General features: G+C 39.5%; 2 protein-coding genes across 5 annotated transcripts in view; both read left to right on the top strand.

The window, feature by feature from the left end:
* The first annotated feature begins 519 nt into the window (after positions 1-519).
* On the top strand, positions 520-26,742 carry LOC123519308 (solute carrier organic anion transporter family member 74D-like). Of its 4 annotated transcripts, none has more exons than XM_045280483.1 (15): positions 520-608; positions 1,432-1,626; positions 3,753-3,920; positions 12,394-12,600; positions 12,852-12,961; positions 13,850-13,943; positions 14,319-14,459; positions 14,903-15,088; positions 15,961-16,125; positions 16,994-17,133; positions 17,222-17,521; positions 17,675-17,880; positions 18,336-18,439; positions 23,216-23,317; positions 23,691-26,742. In XM_045280483.1, the coding sequence occupies exons 2-15, from the start codon at positions 1,434-1,436 to the stop codon at positions 23,789-23,791; spliced, it is 2,217 nt and encodes a 738-aa protein (XP_045136418.1). In that variant the 5' UTR covers positions 520-608; positions 1,432-1,433; the 3' UTR covers positions 23,792-26,742. The 4 variants fall into 4 exon arrangements, with proteins under 4 accessions (XP_045136418.1, XP_045136419.1, XP_045136417.1 ...); XM_045280484.1 differs by having other exon boundaries at positions 534-593; XM_045280482.1 differs by having other exon boundaries at positions 537-717.
* The window catches only part of LOC123519309 (differentially expressed in FDCP 8 homolog A-like), a 43,534-nt gene continuing 39,866 nt past the window's right edge, over positions 24,138-27,805 (top strand). Inside the window, exon 1 of the mRNA XM_045280487.1 lies at positions 24,138-24,271. The gene's annotated coding sequence lies outside the window, so the exon portion shown is untranslated. The remainder of the gene's footprint in view (positions 24,272-27,805) is intronic.

Genomic DNA, 27,805 nt, shown 5'->3' with positions numbered 1-27,805 from the left:
GTAGTAGTAGCTAGTAGTAGTAGTAGTAGTAGTAGTAGTAGTAGTAGTAGTAGTAGTAACAGTAGTAGTAGTAGTAGTAGTAGTAGTAGCAGTAGTAGTAGTAGTACGTAAAGTAAAAACGTCAGTCTCAAAAGACTAGATAAGTTATACCTTTGTATAGAAAATGGGTAAAAATGCAACAAGTGGTGCATACTAGTAGAAGTAAATAGTGTAGGTACTTGATGATGTAACACAAACTTTATAATTATAGCAACAGTCTGGCAGTACTTGGCAGTGCCACAGGTTCGTGCAGTGTTACCATCTCCTTCGTCAAATATCATGATCTCTGTCATTTGCGATTTTGTTTTTACATAGCAGACGCTATATTTCTTATGCATGGTATTCATGATTATTTGAGGATATTTCAAAACAGTGAGGAATACGTTGATGTTTTATGTTGATGACAACGGTGAGAGGTGTATGCTGTCTGGTATCAGTGGTGTTAGCGTTATAAATACAACATTGCCGCCCTTTCCTGTTCATTCTCCCTCAATACTCGAGGCTGGCACCAGTGTACGTTCCGGTGTTCCTCGTTTCCCCAATTGATCCCTGATGTGAGCTATAATCAAGTGAGATACGAGTACACTACGATCACTTCAGTGGAGAGATCGTGATGCTGACACACTAGCGGATAAATGTTGTGTTGTTTGCTTCAGCACACCACGTGTTTAGAAATAAGTGCGTGAGTGTGTGTCGTCTGTTTACATGTGTGCAAGCGGCGGCGGCGCGAAACACAAGTCAACTGGAGTGTTTATCGAGCCCGTGTGTGTGGTGGTGGAGTGTGCAGCTGCACAGCAAGGCATGTTCACTGTGCAAAGTTGAAGTAAACTTTACTGCCGATGATAGCAATTTGCGAGATGTATGTTAGCCTTTGATCATCACGCACATACTTTAGTTATTGGTACTATTGTTATAGCAGACGAAATTCTATATTCTTGTTCAAACGGAAGCAGCAAGAAGCATGAAGCCACATTAATTTTGACAGTCCCTGTATATTACAAAAAAAAAAAAAAAAGTTTATGCCCATCTTTCAGCCTATCACTTATATTGTTCATAACTTTGGATAGTGTATTGATTATGATAATTGTGATTTGTTTACTTTGTTTCAGCTTGTTTGTATATTTATTTACTTATTTATTTGAGAGAGAGAGAGAGAGAGAGAGAGAGAGAGAGAGAGAGAGAGAGAGAGCACTGACAGTAAGTAGTACAGTACTGTACTATAAAGCAATAAAGCAACTCATCTGCAGGTCTTTGCAGTATATTGCGAAACATGTATGAACATGTAAAACTTTGATAACGATGGCTTTAACAAGGAAATACGATAAAAATTAAGAGTGAGACTGGCGCAGTATTTCTGAAACAATGTGTTGTGGTTCTCATTGTCTCCCGTAGCCATGTCTCCCGCGAGTGAACTGAAGTGCCTCAATGCTCCTGCTGGGGACGACGGGGAAGGTGAGGGGAGCCGGCGAGTCCTCATGGCAGGAGGGAAGATGATGCATGATGAGGGAGGAGAGGATGAGGGAAGAGAAGAAGCCTTGACGGAAGACTTAATACAAGATATTTTGGGCCCTGAAGACAACACACTGTAAGTATTATTGTTGGTGGTGGTCATTTGTGGTATTGTTAGTATTTTCTTTCTTTATGTTTTTAATTTTTGTAGTTGCTGTTCTTATTGTTGTTGTGGTGGTTAGTGTTGTTGTTGTTGATATTGTTGTTCCTATTGGTATAATTATTATTATTATTATTATTATTATTATTATTATTATTATTATTATTATTATTATTACTGCTACTACTACTACTACTACTACTACTACTACTACTACTACTACTACTACTACTATTACTACTACTACTACTACTACTACATACTACCATCACCACCACCACCACCGTACTGCAGACTACTACTACTACTACTACTACTACTACTACTACTACTACTACTACTACTACTACTACTACCACCACCACCACTATCACTGAAACATTCCCTCCCTACGATATTAGATGGACAAGTAAAGACGGGTTCACACGTGCCAATTTGCGACTGAAATTTTACGTACGTAGAATTTCCGACTCATCCCTTCTTGTCAGAAAGTGTCGTACGTAGCGCCTGGAAAGTATCGACTAGTTGGTGCCTTGGTTGGAAGTGAATGTAAACAAACAGCTACCCGTCAAGATGTCTTCCTCCAGTGACGATGCTAAAGCTGTGGTTTCTCTTCTTTTGGCGTACCGGAAGAGTCAGCAGAAAATAAAATGCCTGTGGATACGTCCCTGGCTAAGTAGAAGGAAAGAAAGGAGTGTCTACCACATTCTAAATTAGCCTACATTTCTCATAAGAAAATTGTTAATCTTAAGAAGATTATGCACAATTGCCATCAAGTTAAATCCTGACAAGTCTTCAACCCTCACCTTCAACAACACCCTGCATTGAGGGAAACAGTTATTGTTGAGTGGCAGGTGTTTCGTCAAACGACGCTTTTTTTTACCGCATGAATAATTTTTGGGGTCCCAGATGTGTTCTTTTTCCCTCAACAACTCTTAACATCTTCTGTAGAGGTAGACCACATTTTCAAAACTTACACCGTGATGTCATGACGTAAATAAAATCACAAATCGACTAACAAAACCATCATGTTGGTCTTGTTTTGCGACTGCTTTCTCTAGTCGCTAGACACCGATTTTGAGTCGGGAACTCTACGTCCGTAATATTTCAGTCGCAAATTGGCACGTGTGAACCCGCCTTAAGAGAATAGTAAATAAATTAAAGTATCCTGCTTCCTCTTTTCCCATCACAATTTCTCTCTCTCTCTCTCTCTCTCTCTCTCTCTCTCTCTCTCTCTCTCTCTCTCTCTCTCTCTCTCTCTATATATATATATATATATATATATATATATATATATATATATATATATATATATATATATATATATATATATATATATATATATATATATATATATATATATATATATATATATATATATATATATATATATATATATATATATATATATATATATATATATATATATATATATATATATATATATATATATATATATATATATATATATATATATATATATATATATATATATATATATATATATATATATATATATATATATATATATATATATATATATATATATATATATATATATATATATATATATATATATATATATATATATATATATATATATATATATATATATATATATATATATATATATATATATATATATATATATATATATATATATATATATATATATATATATATATATATATATATATATATATATATATATATATATATATATATATATATATATATATATATATATATATATATATATATATATATATATATATATATATATATATATATATATATATATATATATATATATATATATATATATATATATATATATATATATATATATATATATATATATATATATATATATATATATATATATATATATATATATATATATATATATATATATATATATATATATATATATATATATATATATATATATATATATATATATATATATATATATATATATATATATATATATATATATATATATATATATATATATATATATATATATATATATATATATATATATATATATATATATATATATATATATATATATATATATATATATATATATACGTATAGGGTGGGGTGGGCGGTGTGAGGGGCGGTGCATTGCAGCGGCTGGCCACGCCCCTGACCTACCTCGTGCTGTCCAGTGCCGCGGCTCTTGTGCAGGGAATGTTCTATACCTTCGCCAATGCAACACTGTCCACCATTGAGCGACGCTTCAGGCTGCCCAGCAAAGTGTCTGGTGAGTGTGTGAACGTGGCGTTAGGGAGCTGGTGTGATGTCAGGAAGTTTAATCTTTGGAGCATGCGAAGACTAAACTGTTTGGTGACTGGATGCATTAGTTAAGGGACGGGTGAGTTAATGGATGGATGTGTGACTCTAGTACGGAATGACTAAACTATTGATCACTGGATGGATGACGACGACTGAATTATTGGTGACTGGATGGATGATGTAACAGTTGAATGAGTTAAGTAATGAATGAGTTAAGAAATGGATGAATTAATAAAGGGATCAGATAATGAATGGATGAATTGAAAATGGGTGAATTAAGTAATGAATGTGTTTAGGAATGTATGAATTAAGTAATAGATATGTTAATGAATGTATGAGTTAATAAGTGGATGAGTTAAGGGATGGATGAATGCGCGACTCGAGCATGGAAACGCTAATCAACTTGTGACTGGGTGGACTTTTGGCTGCTTTTTGGTGTTTCTTTCCTTGAGTGCATATCACATTAACACATCTTTGGTTATTTTACAGCTAGTTTACCACTGATCTTCAAACTGAGTAGGAATTGCAATATTTTTTCTCTTTATTTTTTTTCTTTCTTGTGTATATTGCTAGAGACTTCATGCATTACTTCTAGTGCTGTAATTGCCTTGTATCATATCGTAGATGGATAAGTTGATGGATTACATGTAGGTTAGTAAATCGAGCCTTCATATATTATTTTTTTTATGTTATTTTTTATGTAATGGGAAAATTGCCAAGGAAAAAAAAATATAATTAAAAAAGGCCCACTTAGTCGCAGTCACCTTACAGATCCGAAAGTGTTTGCTAAAAGACAGGGTTAAATGTCTTGAAACCCTCTTTTAAATGAAATCAAGTTGGTAATACAGAAGCAGGCATAGAGTTCCAGAGTTTTTTTTTTTTTTTATGGAATAGAGGAAGTTGGTCAAGAGTAACAAAAAATAAAAAGAAGAGGCCCACTTGATTGCCAGTTCCCTAAAAGATTAAGTAAGTTAGCCAAAAATCTGGGACAAATGTCTTGAAACGTCCCTCTTAAAAGAAGTCAAGTCGAAGGAAGATGGAAATACAGAAGCAGGCAGGGAGTTCGAGAGTTTACTGGAGAAGGATACGAATGATTGAGAGTACTGGTTAACTCTTGCATTAGAGAGTTGGACAGAATAGGGGTCAGAGAAAGAAGAAAGACTTGTACAGCAAGGCCTTAGGAGGAGGGGAGGCATGCAGTAAGCAAGACCAGTAGAGCAGTTAGCTTGAAAAAAGCGATAAAAGATAAAATGAGATGCAACATTTCGGCGGAGAGAAAGAGGCTGAATAAAGTTACTCAGAGGAGGGATGTTAATGAGACGAAAAGCTTTTGATACCACCCTATCTAATAAAACAGTGTGAGTGGAAAACCCCAAACATGCGAAGAGTACTTCATACAAGGACGGATAAGGTCCTTGTACAGAGTTAGCAGTTGGAGCTGCGAGAAAAACTGGCGGAGACGCCGCAGAACGCCTAACTTCATAGAAGCTATTTTAGCAAAAGATGTAACGTTTCCAATTTAGATTATGAGTAAAGGACAGACCTAGGATATTCGGTGTAGAAGACTGGGACAGCTGAGTGTCATTGAAGAAGAGGGGATAGTTGTCGGGAAGGTTGTGTCGAGTTGATAGATGGAGGAATTGAGTTTTTTGAGGCATTGAACACTACTAAGTCTTCTCTGCTCCAATCAGAAATATTAGAAAGATCAAAAGTCAGGCTTTCTCTGGCGTCCCTGCGTGATCTATTGAATTCCTGAAGGGCTGGTCGTCTCTGAAAAGACGTGGAAAAGTCTAGGGTGGTATCATCACCGTAGGAGTGGATAGGGCAATAAGTTTGGTTAAGAAGATCACTAATGAATAATAGAAAGAGAGTGGGTGACAGGAGAGAATCTTGAGGAACATCACTGTCGATAGATTTAGAAGAACAGTGACCATCTACTTCAACAGCAATAGGACAGTTGGAGAGGACACTAGAGATGAAGTTGCAGAGAGAAGGATAAAAACCGTAGGAGGGCAGTTTTGAAATCAAAGCTTTGTGTCAGACTCTATCAAAAGTTTTCGATATGGCTGATGCACCAGCAAAAGTTTCACCGAAATATCTAAAAGAGGATGACCAAAACTCAGTAGAGCAATCTTGACGGAAGCCGTACTGGTGATCAGATAGAAGATTGTGAAATGACAGATGTTTGAGAATCATCCTATTGAGGAAAGATTAAAGACTTTAGACAAGTAAAAGATTAAAGCTATAGGGTGATAATTTGAGGGATTAGAAAGGTTATCCTTTTTTAGGAACAGGCTGAATGTAGGCAAGCTTCTAGCAAGAGGAAAGGTAGAAATCGATAGGCATAGTTAAAAGAGTTTGGCTAGACAAGATGCAAGCACGGAAGCACAGTTTTTGAGAGCGATAGGAGATACCCCATCAGGTCCATAACCTTTCCGAGGGTTTAGGCCAGCAAGGGCATGGAAAACATCATTACGAAGAAATTTGAATGAAGACATGAAATAGTCAGGAGGAGGAGGAGAGGGAGGGACAAGCCAAGAATCATCGAAAGTGGAGTTGTTAGCAAAGGTTTGAGAGAACAGTTCAGCACTCATGGAAATTTTGGAATCTACCATACCTAGAACGGACTTTATAGATGGAACAGACTATAATTCAAAGTCACTTGACATCTTAGTAGTGTCCCGTTAGGATGGTGACAGGAAAACACGAGTTAATAAGTTATTGGAGGCTAGAAAACTAGAATTAAAGCCTCATCTGAGGATTTTACAGATGAATGATTGATGGATTGTCAGGATGGAAAAGCGTGATGTGGATACGTGCATGGACAGGTCGAATGGTGAAAGGAAAGACTAAACTCTCAGTAATGTAGTGGATGAATCAACATATGAATGCAAGAGTGGAGACGAGGGAAGAGATAGTAACATAGACAACCGTTCCCATTTTCCTCATCTCTTCATTCCCCTCAGCTCTCCCGTGCCCAGTCCCAGTACTCTGCCAGCAGCATGCATCTGGGTAAAGTGATGTGAGTGAGTGTGATGTGGTGGCGTCCTCAGTTTAAAAGAGGCGCGTGGTATCCTTGGGCAGCTCAAGGACAGCAGGGTGAGAGTCCGCGTCTGACTTTAGATTCACCTCTGCCCCTCCGCCACTCGTGCTGGTGTTGTGTGTGGCAGCGTGGAACTTGTTAACTGACAAAGCCACCCAATGAAAACCAAGAGGGATTAATGGAGGAACTCTGGGAAAAGACGTCGGATAGGTATCAATAAATACAATGTAAAAAAAGAAAGAGAGAGAAAAAACAAATAATGTGTGAATAATGACTTAGACATTTTATTCATTTACCATTTTTGTCCTCGTTGAATGTTTTTATCTTTTAATTCAATTTTTCTACTTACTTTCTTCATATTTCTGCCTTAGAACCTTTCTAATATAGATATCGGTAGTGACTTGGCTTCGGTTAACGAAAAAAAAAAAAAAAAGGAAAACAGTACTAGGCATAACCCACACTAGACTAATATAGATAGGACTGGTATCATCATATTATATACTCATCCTTTGCGTATCGCTCATTCTGCCATTACTCTATCCTTCATTCGTCATTCCATCCTGTTAATAATTTTTGAGCCCGCTTCCCACTATCCTTTCGTCAGTAAGGCGCAAGGTGGAGGGAGGGAGAGGAGTGAGCAGGGGAAGGGGGGTAGGATAAATGAGACTTATGGCTCAGCATGAGTCAGGTGTGTGAGAGCTGACGGAACACCTGCACACGTGTTCCCCAGCATCCGACAAAGGAGAGCGACGGTGTGAGCGGAGAGTGGCACTTCACTATGAGTATTGCCAGGAAAATGCTTCTGTGTGGATTCCAAACAGATTTCACTCACCAAGATTTCTTCGTGAAAATTTTCCCCATACAGTTCTTTTCTCATGATTACCATCCTAACTTACACTAATGTTATTTCACCTAACTAAGCCATGTAACCTAATCTTGCCTTACTTTATACAACCTAACCAAGATGAGCCACACCTTATCAAACCCGACATTATTTAACTTCGATAACGTAACCCAGCTTCAACTTGACGTAACCTCACCTTACTTAACGTAACCTAACTCAGCTTTGTCTTGCCATATCTAACCTAATCTCCCCGAAAATGTACTCCAAACAGATCCTTCCTAGGATAGGTACCTCAGCTCATTGTACCTTACATAGCATAACCTAACATGACATAACCTAGCCACCATAAAACATTTATCAAAATAGTTCCTCTCTATTCTTATTTAACTTTACCAAACCTAACCATACTAATATTATCTGGCATATTTTAACGTAACCTTATTTATCATGAAAGCAATATTTTGGTGTGATTGGAGAATTATTAGGATGGTATGTTCACAGGAGAATATAAGTAGAGGAGGAATGACAGTATAACCAAGAATGCACTGTTGTAATTTTATTTAAACTTTTTGACAATTGCTGATGTGAATAAGTCAGTTCTAGAGCGCGTCGAGTCTTTTTTTTCTTTTTATACCATGTGGGCTTTTCACGGGAATTTATGGGCTAAAGGGGATACTTTTTGGGGTACCTCCTATCTCAAAGCCCACCCGCTACGAAATCGTTGTCCCGAGTGAGACCGTGGACGGGATTCGGACCCGTGCGCTTGGAGACCCCTCGGACCCCAAAGCACGCATGGTTCCACTGTACCACGGCAGGTTTGGTGATATGACCTGCACAATGCTCCACTGAGGGTCCCACATACCGCTCGTAATAGGAATCAGGATAGGTAATCAGGCAGGAAATTGTGGGAGAGGGAGCAGGAGATAGTGACGTGTTGCTTGCTCCATTCACTGTTGGTTGGTGGCAGGCACAATATGTAGCCGCCCTTATCTTCCACGCAGATGATGGCGTGTATCACCTCATGACTATAACATGCAAGGGAACATTGAATGAAACTGAATGAATGTTAATAATGATAATAATAATAATGATAATAATAATAATAATAATAATAATAATAATAATAATGATAATAATAACAACAATAACAGTGATAACAATGATGATAATGATAATAAATGAAGACAAACTAGAAATTATAATAAAGACGATAATCATTATGATACTGATAATTGTAATAATGATAATTATTATTATAGTATAGTAGTAGTAGTAGTAGTAGTAGTAGTAGTAATGAAAAATAATTATAATAACAATGATAATAATAATAATAATAATAATAATAATAATAATAATAATAATAATAATAATAATAATTAGATAAAAAAACAATGATATGAATATTAATAATAATGATGATGATGATGATGATGATGATAATAATAATAATAATAATGATAATAATAATAATAATAATAATAATAATAATAATAACAATAATAATGATTTAGATAGGTTAGAGGAGGAGTTAGATTAGGCGTGTCGTGTTTCTGCGTTTCACTATCTTTGCAACACTAAATTTTTAAAAGTTACTTGTTGCGTTGAGTTTTGACATTTTTCCATGATTTGTAAATATTATTTACTCATATTTATACTCGCCTGTTCACATACGAGTTCCATCAGTTATACATAATATCCGTATTGTTTATGCTTACCACCCCATGAGGATAGCATACGGAGGATCATGGAATGGAAATAAATAAAAAAAATATATGAATAAATCATGAAATGACTCGTTAGAATATGTTACAAGTGTACGTACGTACATACATGTCTCCTCGTTAGGGATAATGAACCCAAACATCTGGTTCATCGTTTAGAGTTTATAATTTTCCCTTAGTCTGAAGTCCTCTGAGCTGCTGTGAAGCGTATAAATTATCGGGTAATTTTCATGCTTAAGAGAGGAGAACCAAAGAGCAGAAATAAAATTCAGAGAAAGAAAAATTCTTTTCCAAATAAAAAGTATCAAATAAGATTATAAGAGACCTAGAAGAAGAAAGAAAGGCAGAGGACATGCGTTTAACAAAAAGAATCCAAGTAGAAGAGCAAAAGGCAAAAGTGGATAGAATAACAAGAGCAGTGGGAAATGAAAGCAACGCTGAACATTACTGCAGTTGACCAAAGAGAGAGAGAGAGAGAGAGAGAGAGAGAGAGAGAGAGAGAGAGAGAGAGAGAGAGAGAGAGAGAGAGAGAGAGAGAGAGAGAGAGAGAGAGAGAGAGAGAGAGAGAGAGAGAGAGAGAGAGAGAGAGAGAGAGAGAGAGGGGAGGGTTACCTTCCATAATAGCCAACGTCTGTAGGGATAAGCACTTTGGTAAGGTATCAGAGAAGAGCCATTTCAGCGTTCGGAACGTGGGATAAGAGATAAAACACAAACTACAGGGTTGGTGTGACCTCGTCTGTGCATATCACTCATCTGTGTAGGGATAAGCAGTGCATCTGAAAAGTCAGGCGAGATAAGCATTAAGGAAAACCGCACAATGCTGGATGGACGGGCGGATCTTCTTTATCGCTTTGTAACGGTTCTTCTCTGATATCTGGTGCGCGTGTGTGTGTGTGTGTGTGTGTGTGTGTTTACCGTTGAATGAAGCTCGTAATCTACCGCTTTTTTAAATGAATTTGTCATTTATTTTTTTAAACATTGTTCCTTGCTCACAAATCTTCGTCAGTCAGTGTGTGTTTCACTGTTTGATCTGCTGCAGTCTCTGACGAGACAGCCAGACGTTACCCTACGGAACGAGCTCAGAGCTCATTATTTCCGATCTTCGGATAGGCCTGAGACCAGGCACACGCCACACACCGGGACAACAAGGTCACAACTCCTCGATTTACATCCCGTACCTACTCACTGCTAGGTGAACAGGGGCTACACGTGAAAGGAGACACCCAAATATCTCCACCCGGCCGGGGAATCGAACCCCGGTCCTCTGGCTTGTGAAGCCAGCGCTCTAACCACTGAGCTACCGTGTGTGTGTGTGTGTGTGTGTGTGTGTGTTTGATGATCTCTCCTACTCAGCTTCCTTGTTAGCATCCTCCATTAGCTTATCCTGCGTACGTTTCCTCGCATCTGCATTTTTTTCCTTCTGAGATCTTTCACTACTACGATCCTCTCTTAGGCCCCGAGCACACTAGCCACTCTGTGGAACCACAAGTGGCCGCGCAAAGTGGCGGGCCAGAGCACACTAGCCACTTTTTAGAGCCACAAGTTGCGACCACATGTGGCGACCACATGTGGTTATGTTTTGAATACCCGGCCACATTTGGTCGCCACACCGATATCACTGCATCTCAGTTTCAGCATGGACTCTGAGGAAGAGGCACTGTCACTGCTTATACTTCTGCGACGTCGCCGCCGCCGTCGTCAGAGAGCGCTATGGATGCACCCAATTACTGCTTCGAGATTGACCCACGGACAGTTTTACATGATAATCTACGAAGTTTCCTGCATCACTGATTAGCAGCCACATGTGGTCGCCAGAGGTCGCTAGTGTGCTCTCAGCCAGCCACAAAATGCGCTGTTTGTGGCGGGGACGAGCGACAGCTTGCCACAGTCGCGAGCCACAGACACAAGTGTGATCGGCAAAGCTTGAAAACAATGGGAACCTATGGGAGAAAATATCCCCGCCACAAAACGCAGCCACTTGTGGCTCTACAAAGTCGCTAGTGTGCTCGGGGCCTTAAAATCGAAAACAGTTTTGAAATAGCTTCCGTGGACCATGGAAAGGGGAAATACCTATAACTAATCTTATCTCTTCTTGGCTACATAGCTATTTGAGAGATTAGTACAAAAATATATATAAAAAAAAACTCTAGGTGACTATAAGAAAAAATGTCCTAAAGTAATGGATTGATTCGTAATTTAAGGAATGCTTTTAGATTGTATTTTTTTTTCTATCTCTTCCACAGTTTCTCTTTTTTTTATTTTATTTATACCATGTGGACTTTTCACGGGAATTTATGGGCTAAAGGGGATACTTTTTGGGGTACCTCCTATCTCAAAGCCCACCCGCTAGGAAACTGTTGCCCCGAGTGAGGAAGCCCAACCTACACTCAGACCGTGGACAGGATTCGAACGCGTGCGCTTAGAGACCCCAAAGCACGCATGGTTCTATTGTACCACGGCGGCTCTTTATATATACTCGTATTATATCCTTCTGTCATGCCTCATTCTCTTCATATCCACAACTTCTTGACTTCATCCTCCACTTTTTCTTTCATCTTATTATTCCTTCTCTCTTGCTGTAATAACTTCATTTGAATATCATTTCATTCTCTTGTTTTTGTAAATCATGTATAGCTACTCACCCCCCCCCCTCTCTCTCTCTCTCTCTCTCTCTCTCTCTCTCTCTCTCTCTCTCTCACACACACACACACACACACACCCGTAGCGTGCAGTAGCTCATGGATAAGCATAAGGGAAGGTGCAATAAGCCATCAAGGCCTACACGTGGCAGTCCCTGTATGGAAATATCTCCCTCTCTCTCTCCTTCCCTCAGCTTTCATTACAACGGGGAACGATCTAGTGCAGCTCTTCTTCGGGATCCCCCTGGCGTATGTCGCTGGGAGAGGACACAGACCGAGGTGGCTGGCGCTGAGCATGCTGGGAGCCACTGCAGCCTGCCTGCTCGCCACCAGCCCTCACTTCATCTTCGGCCCTGGTGATACAGCCGCCGCCGTGACGCAAGATTTGACACCTAGCGGAAGTAAGTGCACAAACAGATAGATAGAGAGAGAGAGAGAGAGAGAGAGAGAGAGAGAGAGAGAGAGAGAGAGAGAGAGAGAGAGAGAGAGAGAGTGTATGCTGACAATAGATTTTAGTTATTCGTATTATTGATAAAAGTTTGATCTTATATAATGTGCAAACAAGATTAATGAATATTTCCTTTGTGTGTGTGTGTGTGTGTGTGTGTGTGTGTGTGTGTGTGTGTGTGTGTGTGTGGGTGGGTGGATGCAGAGGGTCTGTGCACGAAGGAGGGGAGTGGTGGTAACTCGTCTTGTGGTGCTGAGGGCGTGGCCATCAACACGGAGCAGTACACGGTGGTCACCCTCCACCTCCTAGCACAGGTGAGAATGGTGGCTGCCAAGACACACCGCATGTCATTAATCCTTTGACCGCTGTGGCTTCTCCTTAAACTTAACAAAATGGTCTAATGTAAGTCTAACACGGATAGACACAACTGATAACAAAGGGGGGAACAAGAAATCTTTTAGTTAAACCTATTAATTTCAACTATTACTATCAACTACAACAACTACTACTACTGCTTCTTCTTTTTTTTTTTTCTTCTTCTTCTTCTTCTTCTTCTTCTTCTTCTTCTTCTTCTTCTTCTTCTTCTTCTTCTTCTTCTTCTTCTTCTTCTTCTTCTTCTTCTTCTTCTTCTTCTTCTTCTTCTTCTACTACTACTACTACTACTACTACTACTACTACTACTACTACTACTACTACTACTACTACTACTACTACCTCCTCCTCTTGTTCCTCTTCCTTTTTTCTCTGGCACTAAAAATCTTTCTTGTGGTGCTGTCTTGAATATGACTATTTATTTATTTTTATTTCATAGTGAAAATATGGAATGCCATCTCGAGGAGCATTGAATGTTTGCAGCCATCTGATCTGATAAACCGTAGATAGAGAATGACAGAACTACAGAAAGGGGAAAAAGAAGTATAAATTAATTGAAAGTTACCTACAAACTCAGACTCCAACCTCGCCCGCTTAAAAAGAATAGAAATACATTTACACACAGGCATAAACGTATACATAAAATCCACATTAATATACATGTCTTCACGGTGTCTATGTATCTTTAGTGAAACCTTATGTAAGTACACATCCTGACCTACTCCGCTGTTATTGATTACGCAAATATTGATTTTCTCTCTCTCTCTCTCTCTCTCTCTCTCTCTCTCTCTCTCTCTCTCTCTCTCTCTCTCTCTCTCTCTTTGGTGCAGGTGCTCGCGGGCCTGGCGTCGCTCATGTACTACACTGTAGGACACACTTATCTGGACGACGCTGTGAGGAAAGACAAGGTGCCGCTGTTCTTAGGTACGTCTCTCTCTCTCTCTCTCTCTCTCTCTCTCTCTCTCTCTCTCTCTCTCTCTCTCTCTGAAACTACGATGTTACAGAACACGGCCTTTTTTTTTTTTTTTTTTTTTTCCTTCAACCATATCCTGATTTTCTTTCTTGCTCTTATTTTCTAGTATCATTTCCTCATGTTTTCCCTTCAACCTTTATTATATCCTCGGTTCTTTCAGTGGCTCTCTTTTTTTTCAGTATTATTTCCTGTTCTTTTCCAGCAATATATCCTCGTTTTCTTCTTCCTAGTATCTCATATCCATCATTTCTTGCCTTCCCCTTCCTGTCAACCGCATCACACCCGCGTTTTCTTTCATCTCGTATCATTCATGCCTTCCCTTCCAGCTATATCGGGGTGTGTACGTATTCTGGGCCCTGTGTGTGCGTATTCCCTAGCATCATGGTGCCTGTCCATGTGGGTAGACCCGTCCCAGGAGCCGCCCCTGCCACCCAGACACCCACAGTGGATCGGTGCCTGGTGGATAGGTGAGAGAAAACTGTGATTTGCAGGATGGGCTTCGAGAGATTGTTTTATTTATTTATTTTCTTTCTTTCTTTCTTTCTTTTTTTTTTTTTATTGAGGGAGTGATTGTTGTTGTTAGTGGTGGTGATGATGGTTATAGTTGTGGTTATGGTGATGGTGGTGTTGTTCTTGTTCTTCATGTTCTTTTGTTTTTGTTCTTGTTCTTGTTTTTATTCATATTATTGTTCTTGTTCTCTTTTATCTTTCTTGCTGTTGTTGTTGTTGTTGCTGCTGCTGTTGCTGCTGCTGGTTTTGTTATTGTTTTATTATTATTATTATTATTATTATTATTATTATTATTATTATTATTATATATTTTTTTATTATTATTATTGGTAATATTGGTCCTCCTCCTCCTCCTCCTCCTCCTATTACTAGTACTTATTACACTCCCATCTGCCTTTAGGCTATATTGTGATCGGTGGGTGTCTGGGCGTGGAGGCGTGGCTGTTGGCGCTGCTGCCCAAGACTTTGCCAGGCACGCGGCGGAGGATGGTGCGGGAGCTGCGACAGGCGGCGGCGAAGGGCGGGGTGAGGGCCGTGCAAGAGTTAGCGGCCACCCTGCGTCCCGGCAACCAGAGCCCGATAAGAGGTGTGCTGCGGCGGGTTTACCTAGATTGGCTTTGATGTTTTATTTGTTTATTCATGTAGTAGCTAGATTTGTTTGATCCATATTTTTCTGTGCATTTATATATTTATTTATTCATTTATTTAATTATTCTTCTATATTTGTTTGACTCCTCCCTTTATTTATCTCTTAGTGCATTTATTTATTTGTTTATTTTCTAGATTTGTTTGACCTCTTTCTATTTGACAAGTGCTATATTTATTTATGTGTATTTTCTTTCTTTCTTTCTTCCTTTATTTATTTATTTATTAATCTATGTTTATTCAGTCTTGTTTATTTGTTTGACGTTGATTTATTAATCTATGTATTTGTTTATTTATTTTGTTTTGAAAAAAAATTGCTTTGATATCCCAAAATCTCGAAACATTTTTGTCTAATAAATCAATGAACAAATAAATAGATAGATAGATACGTAACTGATTAGAAGGAAACGGACATGACAAATACTTTTCATACATCACGAATCTTTACTATATGTTTTTAATTGAGTATTTCAATCCTATTTTATTATGTTACTTTTTATAAGTTCGCGAGGGAAGAACAAAAAAAAAAAAAAGAAGAAAAAATCAGCGTCTGTTGTAATTACCGAAGTGACTGACTGACAGACTAACTGACTGTCGGACTGACCAACTGACTGGCATTGATTTTGGCGTCACAACAGCGCAATCATATCGAACAGTATTTAGAACATAACTCTGAAAGCACGTGTAATACATCCCTTCCCGACACTTACTAATGTAAACAAACCTTCGCCCAGTCATACAAAGAGGTCCTCGCACGTGTCTTTTACTACTAACCTGTAGGAGTGTCGTAACGTGCAGCCTTCCCCACCATAGATCTGTTCGGTGGTCTGCGGCGCCTGGTGCGAAACAAGGTATACCTAATGGTGGTGTTGAATCAGTCCATCTTCTGGTTCGCCTTCATCGGCTACATAACCTTCAAGCCAAAGTTTCTTGAGCACCAGTTCAAGATGTCAGCGGCGCGTGCCAACCAATACATAGGTGGGTGTGTGTGTGTGTGTGTGTGTGTGTGTGTGTGTGTGTGTGTGTGTGTGTGTATGGATGGATGGGTGGATGTGTGTGTGTGTGTGTGTGTGTGTGTGTGTGTGTGTGTGTGGATGGATGGATGGATGGATGGATGTGTGTGTGTGTGTGTGTGTGTGTGTGTGTGTGTGGATGGATGGGTGGATTTGTGTGTGTGTGTGTGTGTGTGGATGGATGTGTGTGTGTGTGTGTGTGTGTGTGTGTGTGTGTGTGTGTGTGTGTGGATGGATGGGTGGATGTGTGGGTGTTGTTTCGTGTGATCCGCTCAATTTCATTTTTTTATTCTGAATGTGGACTTACATAATACTGAATAAGAAGATTAACACTTTTTTTTCATCGTTGTATGTCGTGCATGGATGCTTCATTCATTGTCTTAGAGATCACTTTTTTTTTTTTTCCTGTATGCCGTTTTATGTAATTCTGAGTATGATGCTCTTACTCTTTTTTTTTTTTTTCCAATTTTACATAGTTGCCAGCCTCGCATGTATGTTTCCGTCGTTATCCTTGGGTTCACTATATTGTTTTTCCTGTACGTGCATAGGAAGACGCTGGTCAAGGCCATCAAAAGAGGAAGACGTTGGTTCGCTCAGTCACCACTCCCAGAAGAAATTAGTAAAGGGAGATTTTAGAGATGGCCAGTTTATATTTATATAGAAAGTGATGAAAAATAAATATAAACAATTCTATTCCTTAAAAAAAAAAAAAAAAGGAAAAAAAGACAGTTTCAGAGTGTACAAATGCTATTATATAGATAGTTCCTTTGCCATTCATTCACTTTCATTGCTGCATACGATTATATAACTACTTATCATCCTGGCGTGTGTAGCGGCGGCGGCCACGGCTGCTACCTTGGCGGGCTGGCTGATGACGGGGGCAACTCTATCGCTGATCAAGCCTCGTTCCCGCACTGTCCTCATCTTCATGGCTTCCCTATCCGTCATTAACTGCATCCTGCACCTCAGCATGGTTAGTGTGTGTGTGTGTGTGTGTGTGTTTCCTTATGCTACAACCTCATGACAATCTTTTCACCACTCCCGCACTCCCACATCTGCAGGTGAACGTGTCCTGTGATCGTGAGGTTATACTAGGCATGGACACAGTGCTGAGACGAAGTGACACCCCTCTTTCCCCCTCCTACGAGCCCTCCACGCCTCCAGGTGCAGATGATTCGCTAGAGGAGTGCATGGCGGCGTGTGGGTGTACCCCTAAGTTCTCCCCTGTGTGTGTAGCTGGGCGGGACACCTACTACAGTGCTTGTTTCGCCGGGTGCTCCTCCTATACTTCGCCCTTCACGTCCCTCGCTATCCTTAACTCCAGCAGCGGTAACTTCACTATTGCCAAAGCTAGTAAGAAGGTAAGAGAGAGAGAGAGAGAGAGAGAGAGAGAGAGAATGTGTGTATGATATTTCTGTTTGATTTGTTTCTTAAAATTTCTCTCTCTCTCTCTCTCTCTCTCTCTCTCTCTCTCTCTCTCTCTCTCTCTCTCTCTCTCTCTCTCTCTCTCTCAGGTTTACGAAAGATGCTCCTGTGCTGCTGAGGTTATGAATTCATCTCTCAACATGCCCCAGTCAGCCTCCTCGTCAGCGTCACCGTCAGCAGTGGATGGGTACTGCAGCCACGAGTGTCCAGCCTTCTATATGTACCTCGCCCTCACTGTGCTGACTAAGATGACACTAGCAGCCAGCAGAGTGCCGGTCAACATTATGCTTTTCAGGTGTGTGTGGTGGGGGGGGGAGGAGAAGAGGGGTTGTTGGTTTCTTTTATTTTCTTGTTCTGTTCTTGTTCTTGTTCTTGTTCTTCTTCTTCTCAGTGGTAATAGTAGTAGTAGTAGTAGTAGTAATTATAATGGTGATGTTTTCTCCTTTCTTTTAGTAGAAGTCGTAGTAGTAGTAGTAGTAGTAATAGTAATAGTAGTAGTAGCAGAAACAATACTGGCAGCAGAAGCAGTAGCGAATGAATAATATATGTTTCAGTTGTGGTATTATTTAAAAGGATATAATTGAAGAAAAGAAATGCGCTATCACACATACAGACACACACACACACACACACACACACACACACACACACACACACACACACACACACACACACACACACACACACACACACACACACACACACACACGATTATTATTGATTTCTTCCCTCCCTGACGCGTGCCGGCAGGTGTGTGGAGCCCCGTGACAAGGATTTAGGGCTGGGTGTGTTCAATTCGGTCCTCGCTCTATGCTCTTTCATCCCGGCGCCTGTGGTCTTCGGCTGGGCTATTGGTGAGACTTTTTCTTTTTTTCTACCAATGAAATTAAGTTAGTTGAGCCTAGGAAAACGAAAGAAATGTGAGGTGATTTAGTTGAAATTTAAAAATATTGGATAACTTCAACCAAGATTATTTTACAATCGACTTTTTTCTTATCTTTTTTTTTATACTAATTGGTAAATGACTGTATAATGTAGTGACCTTTTGTTAAGAAAAGAAATAGCACGTTACGTTTTTTTTTTTTTTTCCTGTTTATCATCTTTAATTTGTGTTTCTTTCTTATTCATCAACCTCTAAGCATGTTTCAGAAAAGGCCTTCCCTTCTCATCCTTTATCACATTTGGAGTAAAAGAATGACGGTTCGGGAATTGTGTAAAAAAAAAAAAGGAAAGAAAAAAATAGAAAAAAAAAAAAACATCGCAGACTGAACTGAAATAGCACGTTTTGTTAGTATGATCTCGATGGAAAAGACTGCCAACAGACTTTCTTCATCATCATCATCATCATCATCATCATCGTCATCATCATCAACCAATCTTCTTCTTCTTCTTCTTCTTCTTCTTCTTCTTCTTCTTCTTCTTCTTCTTCTTCTTCTTTTTAACTCTCATTGCTGTGTCCATCCTCTATTATAACATTTAGCTCACTATAGCCCCAGAATCCCGTTCTGTGGAGGGGACCGTAAATGCCTTCAGGTCGGACTGCTCCTGTACTGACCATCAATGCCTCGACTCCCCTTCAACTTTTTCTTCATTAATTTCTGCAACCTTCGCTGTCTTGGATTTATTTTCAATCTTGGTTCTAATTTTCAATCTGTAGAACATCTCTCCTCTACTAAACCTCATCTTTTCCTCACCGAATTAAAGGTGTCTGAGGCAAATGACAGTAGCTCCTTTCCTGTTCCCTCCTACTATCTTAATTTTCGCTCCAAAGCTGGATGTTGCCTCCATGTGCGTAACGACTTGACTTGCTCACGTCTCACGTTCATTGGGGAGGCGGTGACGTAGTGGGTAAGGTGGTGAGCATGGGATCAGGCAGACGTCCACGCGTATATGGTTCAAATCCCACCACATACAGCCTTAAACACTGCCATTTGTCGAGTGGTTTAAAGTTACCTACATGTCACTATGATACCCAGGTTCTTGGTGGTTACACCAAAGATGCACTTGGGTGGTGATATGGATACTACTATAAATGAAATTACCTGCACCACTAATGGGTGGGAGCTGATCAGCGCTTCCTATATACGTATTCTTCAAGTACACCTACAGGCGTCATAGGCCATAACGTAATAAAAAAAATAAAAAATAAAAAAAAATTCTGTCCTCTATTCCAATTACTCTTACTAAATTAATATGTGCTGTTTACCCCTCACCCTACTCCTCTGACTATAGGAAATTCTTTGTCCTTTTAACTTTAAAAGTGAAGCACATTCTATTTCTCTATCCCTTCGTGGAGATCTCCATCAGTGGATATTTCACTGTTCACCGCCAACTTTGGCTTTCTTCTCCTTTCACTGACCACCGTGATGAAGTAGCTGTTTAGCTTTGCTAATCTTCATGACCTTGAGTAACTGGTGCAACAGCCTACTCGTATATCTGATCGTTGTTGGTCTTTTCCTTAATTCTAATCTTTCTGCTTATATTGTTACCCTATCTTCTCCGTTTGGCTCCTCCGATCACAGTCTCATATCTGTATCTTGTTTTATTTCCCCAATCCCTCCTCAGGATCTCCCAAAGCGGAGGTGCTTCTGTGGTGTTTCACCTCTGCCAGTTGTGGGGACCGGAGGAGGTATTATGCATGATTCTCCTTAGAATGACTCCTGTTTCCCTGTAAGAGACTCATCAATGTGTGCTGATCGTATAACAGAGATGATAGTGTCTTATTTTTATTTGTTTTTTTTTTATTTATTTATTTTCCATGTTATGGCCTATGGCGCCTGTACGCATACTTGAAGGGTATATGTGGGAAGCGCTGATCAGCTTCCGCCCATTAGTGGCGCAGGCAATTTTATTTATTGTGGTACCCATATTATGGCAAAGAAACATATATTCCTCACTCTTTCTCTCAACCCAAACCTTCCAAACCTTGGTTTAACGCAGATTGTTCTCGCGGTATGCATGATAGAGTTACCCTCTAAAGGTACATGAGCCTCTCATCACCTAGCTAAATCTCGTGCACTTTATATTTCTGCCCGAAATCATTTAAAGTCTATTCTCTTTTTTTTTTTTTGTGTGTGTGTAAGGGCTAAGGGCAACAAAAATTGTGGTAAAAAAAAAAAGACCCACTGAGGTGCCAGTCCCTAAACAAGCTGAATAGATAATAGTCGGAGAGGGACTCACAGGGTGATAATAGGAGTCATTTTTTTTTTCTTTTCTTTTCTTTTTTTGCGCTCGCGAAGAATTTTTTTTTTTTTTTTTTTTTTTATGTTATGATCTATAGTGCCTGTAGGTATACTTGAAGAGTATGGAAAGCACTGTTCAGCTTTCACCTATTAGTGGCGCAGGCAATTTTAGTTATATTGGTACCCATATTAGGGCCCATATCACCACCCAAGCGCATCTTTGGTGTAACCACCTAGAACCTGGCTACCATGGTGACATGTAGGTAACTTAAACCACTCAACAAATGGCAAAATTTCAAGACTGTACGTGGTGGGATTCGAACCTACGAATGGACGTCTGCCAGATCCCACGCTCACCACCGTATCTACTACTCTACCGCGTACGTATATGTAGCTAGTGTACGTAGTTTTGTATGGAGGAAGAGTGTTGTCTTTAGAGGGCAGGCTGTGACTGTCCCCTTATGTTATGAGACACAAAGGAAAACGTTCATTAAGGCTTTATGAAAGTTCACAGTACCACCTGAACCAGTGCTATTAGACTTCACCTGAAATATCGTTTCGGCAGGTGTCTACTTTCGAAATCCAACTCCCCTCTAGATTCTGGTTCTGCTATCTGCCTAAAAAACATCTCTAATAAATTTACATCGTCATCTTTTCCTCTTGTATTTATACTGATGGCACCACTGCCATCTCATCTGTCTCTAAAGCTGAACTCTCTCTCAGACCTTTGCTAAGAACGCTACCTTGGATGATTCTGGGCTTGCCCCTCCCTCTCCTCCCTCTGACTATTTCATGCATTTAATTAAGATTCTTCGTAATGTTGTTTTCCTTGCCCTTGCTGGCCTAAAGCTTGATGGGGTCCCTCCTATTGTTCTCAAAAAAATTGTGCTTCCGTGCTTTTACCTTACCTAGCAAACTCTTCCGACTCTGTCTGTCGACTTCTACCTTTCCGTCTTGCTGTAAGTTTGTCTACATTCAGCCTATAAATGGTGACCGTTCTAATCCCTCAAACTACCTTCCTATAGCTTTAATCTCTTGCTTGTCTAAAGTCTATGAATCTGTCCTCATTAGAAAGATTCCTAAACATCCATCACTTTACAATCTTCGTTCTGATCGCCAGTATGGCATCCGTTAAGGCCGCTCTACTGATGATATTCTGGCTTTCCTTACTGAGTCTTGGTCATCTTCTTTTAAAGATTTTGGCGAAACTTGCTGTTGCCTTAGACATATCAAAAGCTTTTGATAGAGTCTGGCACGAAGCTCTTATCTCCAAACTACCCTCCTACGTCTTATATCATTCCCTCGACAACTTCATCTCCAGTTTCCTCTCCGACCGTTCTGTTGCTGCGTGGTAGACGGCCATTGTTCTAAATCTATTTACAGTGGTGGTTCTCAGGGTTCTTTCATGTTATCTACTCTTTTCCTGTTATTTATCAATGATCTTCTAGACCAAACTTCTTATCTTATCCATTCCTACGTTGATGATACCACCCTACACTTTTCGATGTTTTTTTTCCTTCAGGAAGATAGCAGATCCCACAGAAACACCACAGAAACCCTGATTTTTTTTTTCTAATCTTTCTAAGATTTCTGATTTGGACAGAGAAAACTTAGAAGCGTTCAATGCCTCAAAAAACTCAATTCATCCATCGATCAGCTTCCAGTCACAGTTTTATTATAGCTAGGGTGGAATTAAAAGCTTTTCGTCCTATCAATTCCTCTCCTTTGACTGACTGTTTTCGCCGCAATGTTGCATATCTTGCTGTCTCCTACCTCTATTGCTAAATGGTCTTTTGATCTTGCTAACTGCATGCCTTCCCTCCTCCCGCGGCTTCGCTGCATAAGGCTTTCCTCTTCCTCTCATCCCTATTCTCTACAGGTTTCTAATGTAAGAGTTAACCAACTCTCAATCATTCATATCTTTTTCTGGTAAATTCTGGAACTCCCTACCTGGTTTTGTATTTCTATCTTACTATGGCTTGACCTCATTTAAGAAGGAGATTTCAAGACATTTATCTCTGTCATTTGGCTAACTCGCTCGGATCTGCTCAGGAAATGGCATTCTAAGTAGGCCTGTTTTACTCCTTCTGTTGCCCTTGGCCAGCTTTCCCCTCTTGCATAAAAAATAAGTAAAATAGAATAAAAGGATATTTACATGGACACATAAAAGATATAGTAGCAAGGTGGTTAATATCGGCTTTCTCCTAACTACTAAACTACATAACCATCTAAAACCTGTAATTAAAGTGTCTAAAAGTCCTACGTGACGAGGAGAAAAATATTGTGTAGCAGTGAAAGGGTTAATGGTGAGCAAAGATAAAAAGACTAGAGCTTCGTCTTTCTGTGCCACATCATCTTTATAAACAATGACTATAATTATAGTGTAGTATTGCCTCTTCCTTGTGTACGCTTACCAGTGGCTTATCTGTGTCGCGCCCTTCCCGCCAGATGCCGCGTGTCGCTTGTGGGAGGAGTCCTGCGGGGGTCGCGGCTCCTGCTGGCTGTATGACATAGACACTTTCAGGAAAACCCTACATGGCATTCCAGCAGGTGTGTGTGTGTGTGTGTGTGTGTGTGTGTGTGTGTGTGTGTGTGTGTGTTTGTGTTTGTGTTTGTGTAGAGGAATCGCTCGATATAACATCCTGAGCCCGGATTCTGTAACACTTTACACTCTCAAAGTTATTTTCATAGGTTACAGAAATGCTTAGTTAGGTTTTCAAAAGTATTTATCTTGTTGATAATATAATGATTTTGTTAATCTTTTACTATAACTGTTAAAGCATTCTTAAAATATTGCATAGCATTAACTATATGTAGACTTTTGATGTAGTGGAGGTTAGGAAGTGTTTCAGAATTACGGATATGATCCCTGGTGATAGTCATGCATGAACTGACCCTCCATGCATCATTACTCAATCCACAGGTTTAATGGCGCTGTGTCTTCTCACGGAGTTGGTTCTGATCTTCCTGCACAAATCTATTCACCTCTACGGACCAGCAGAGAAGACCCGCGAGGATAGCTAAGACTTGTGCTGCGCCTCAGTGTAAATGTTGCGCCGCCTCTCATCGAAACTGGATGCAAGACATATCAGTACGTCACGTTTGAGCGGGTTAATTTTTCAGTGGTCGTATTATCAAAACGAAAGGGATGCGTATCGTCGTCAAGTATATGGCCATACTAATACAATTATTCACACAAATTTGCCATAAATAAAGAAAAATCGTTCCAACAAGATAAGAGAAATGGTCTCTGTAATGACATGATTAGTGTAATGACGCTGTGTAAGGTGAAGGCTCCAGGCTTTCCCTTCGTCAGTCAGTCTGGAGAGGTGAGAGTACAATGATTGTTAGACCTGCTGTGTGTGTTCACCTAAATCGTAAGGCTTGTGGCTGCTCGTCTCCCGCAGCTAATAGAATACAACTTACAGCTTCATGAAATACAGAAAGCTGTAGTGCAAGGATCCGAACACAAGTGGCACGGAATGAAGCCAAGCATGAGTAGAGGTAAGGTAGACACCCTTTTCCTCTCGCACAGCCCGTTTTATGCATTATTACGTGTGACAAAGAATAAGACACAATGATGCTAAGGGGGTTTCAACAAAGTGAACGTGAGTATATTTGATGTATCCGAGTCTTGGAAAGTTAGTCCGTGGTGAAGGATTAATCTCCTTTCTAGTTATACAAGTTGAGTGATGGCTGTTCCGCCGTGAAGGATTAGCTCTCTTCTAAGTACACAAATCGAGCAGTAAAGTGACTGTTCATAATTATGGTTATTATAGTGAAGCACAAATCGCAGTAAATGTTAAGACGAAGTACGCAGCTTTATTAACTAATGTTTTCGGCTGTTAACACTCAGCAAACTTGGGGACCTGGTAGGAAAGCGGATTTTTTTAGGTGGGGAAGTCTAGAATATGGTCAACTGTCACTTTTTACCAAGAAAAATAAGTGAGCTATTGTTGCTGTTGTTATGATGGACTCCATCTTTGTTACTGCAGAAAGATTCCAGAAATTGGCAGTCTATACCTCCTTAGGAACACAAATCTATCTTAGCATTAGATAACCAAACATAACCAACCGTTATCTAATCTAGGTTAGGGTAGGTCAATTTTAAGGTAAGTATTGCTGGGTTAGATTAATGTCCCTAAGGAGGTATAGAGTGTCAATTTCTGGAATCTTTTTTCTGCAGTAACAAAGACGGAGCCCATCAGGGTTTCTCAGTGTGTGCTATGTGGCCCCTGGGACCATGAAAAGATTTCAGTGGCCATTGAAGAAAATTAGGAAAATGGGGGCCACAGAACTTCCTAAGTTTGCGTTACTTCATTTAAGCACTTTTTTCATATCTGTTTTAGGTGTGTTGTTGTCTATCGCGCCCCTGACGGGACGCACGGGCTTGTTTTAGGTTGTTTTCTTGTCACGTGTTTTACTGCTTCATTTAGCGACTTCAGCATCTTTTTGCTGAATCCTGGTAACATTAATTTCCCATAAGTTGGCAACTTATGAGTTAGGGTTGCTATGTTTGTCGTTTTATAGACATTCTGTTTCATTTTGGTCTGTTTTGTCCTTTAATTTCCCTGAAACAAGACAGCCTTAATCTGCTTTTTTTCTTTTTTTGCCTAATTTTCACCCATTTTTACCCAAATTTTGAAGTCTATTGATTTACTAGTAGAGTATGAATTTCAAGTCCACAGTTCTATCCTAACAACGATCATTACAATATTTACTTCCCAAGATGTGGTAAATTACGGGGGCGGGCACCCACAGGAATTCAAATTACCTTGGAGACCACCACTGCCGAAAAAAAGGTTGAGGTATAGACCACCGATTTCTGGAGATTTTCTATAGTATCGAAGATGGCGTCCGTCCATCACAACAACAGCTCCAATCATTCCTAATTATTTTTCGTGGGAACAGGTGATATGTGACCATATTTTATCTTCACTCACTCAAAAACTTTCCCACCAGATCCCCAAGTTTGTTGGGTGTTAAGAGCTTAAAACATTAGTAAATAGAGCTGTGTGCTGCGTCCTAATACGGGGGCTGGGTGGCGTAGTTGCTTAATTAATTAAGGCGGCTTGTGTTCGAATCCTTGCCAAACTTAGTTGCCCGGTGGGAGATAGTGCGGTCTTCCGTTATCCCTAGCTGTGCCATATGACCTAAGCTTTTGCGGCACCTAATGGAAGATTTTTTTTTTTTCGTGTTAATACAAGTTTCACTGCGAGATAGTGTTTCGTAATAACCAGTAAACAATCGTGTGCTACTTTACAGTTAGAATAGTAAAGAATAGTTAGCCTGCTGATGGAGGTTTTCTTTTAAATTAGACGATTTTGTGTCCACGAGTACCGATATTTCTTTATTGATTAAAATGAGTTGCTCAATATTAGGTTGGTTAATTGTTATTGAATCGCAGGCATTGGTCGCCAACCACCATTTTTTAAGATAAAGTAATGAAATTCAATCGATGAAGTCTTTATCAGTTAGCGGTATAAAATGTGATGGTTTTGTTGTTCAAAGTTAACGTTATGAACGGCAGTATTCAGTACATTGTACAGAAATTGCGAATAGGGAGTCAATATTGAAAAGACGTTTCAGCTTGCTTTAGAAAGCCGTCAATATTGAGAAGACGTTTCAACTTGTTTTTAGAAAGCTCAAAATTATTGTATTGTTAAATCAGCTGCAATAGATAACTAAATGGATAAGAAGATGACTAATAAAGCATATGATACTAGCAATAACACGAACAACAGTATTAATGATCAGCTGACAGTGGCACCAGCCTCCGCACTATGCACACGGAGAATAATGCTACTTCACCACCACGGGCTGCGTCGGACCGTGCGGCAAAGCAGTATGGCGGGCTGGATGGATGGATGGATTTTGGCCAGTATGACGGGCCGTATCAGTGTATTGTAGGATGCAACCACAGCGAAGGAATGGTTTTGCATTTTTTATAAAGTCCAATAAAAGACGTTATAATCTCTCTTCCTTACCTAACCCTTATACATAAGTACTAGGAAACACTCTGGAAGTGTGTGTGTGTGTGTGTGTGTAAAAAAAAGTAATTCCTACGTGTGTGTGTGTGTGTGTGTGTGTGTGTGTGTGTGTGTGTTTATTTTCTTTATCTATTTATTTGAAGGGACTAATCACTAAGTAAAGCTCGTTATGTTCGAAGATTTACTCTAGAAGTATCATGCTGGTAAAATTTTCGGTGGTCTGATCCTTCATTACCTCGCATTCAACACCGTCATTTCCTTGTGTTATTTATGAATCTTTTAGCTATTTTACGTAAACAATGATCTCCCTGGAGCGAGCACGCCCCAACTTATTCGGGAAGGGCGATATCAAACAGCGTATAAAAGTTTCTTTACGAACACTGCCATCCTTGTCGTAACTGATTCAAGGCCGCGGCAGAGACAGGCCAAGTGGCTGGGAGATTAATGCTGTACTTTTTTTTTTTTTTTTTTTTATACTATATGCTTACTCATTTTTCCCTCTTTGAATGAGTGTCCTGATACTATTGAAAAATATGATGTTTATTTAGATTTTAATATGAAAATAAGCTACAACAATGTCGGCTTCTATGTATATGTCCTTGATGCTCAGTTCACTTATTGTGCCCCATAAGTAGAGCTAACAGGATTTTTTTTTTTTTAGGGAAGTACATTTTATTTTACACAGTCCGACCTTCCTCATAAAAAAGAACATTACGTACAGCAAAAAAATGTTAAGGACATGGGTAACGAGATCATATGCATGAGTAGAATCAATTAACATGAACGCTTCTAGCTATGAGAGACGAGGTATGTGCATGATTTGGGAAGGAGCTAATACAAGGAAACTGTTTTAAACGTATGATTGGATTTAAATTTGAAAAGTCCTCACTGCTGGAAGGCCAACAGACAACTACATATGGTATACTATCTTAACACTCGTTTCTCGATTCACTAAGTAGGGTTTTCATGTAAATTTTGTTCGAAATTCTGTGCTGTATCAGTTCAAATGAGATTAGCCTCGGTAATGATATAACGTAGCGACATTATG

This window comes from Portunus trituberculatus, chromosome 45, assembly GCF_017591435.1.
Source record: "Portunus trituberculatus isolate SZX2019 chromosome 45, ASM1759143v1, whole genome shotgun sequence".
NCBI classification, from domain to species: domain Eukaryota; kingdom Metazoa; phylum Arthropoda; class Malacostraca; order Decapoda; family Portunidae; genus Portunus; species Portunus trituberculatus.
This window is presented reverse-complemented; position numbering and strand designations above follow the sequence as displayed.

Bases quoted from the DNA above. Each gene is read 5' to 3' on its own strand.
- LOC123519308 (XM_045280481.1), top strand. From the start codon at position 745: ATGTGTGCAAGCGGCGGCGGCGCGAAACACAAGTCAACTGGAGTGTTT. The intron at 1,627-3,752 runs AAGTATTATTGT...TATACGTATAGG, and splicing joins CCCTGAAGACAACACACTGT to GTGGGGTGGGCGGTGTGAGG. The intron at 23,318-23,690 runs GTGTGTGTGTGT...CTCAATCCACAG, and splicing joins CCTACATGGCATTCCAGCAG to GTTTAATGGCGCTGTGTCTT.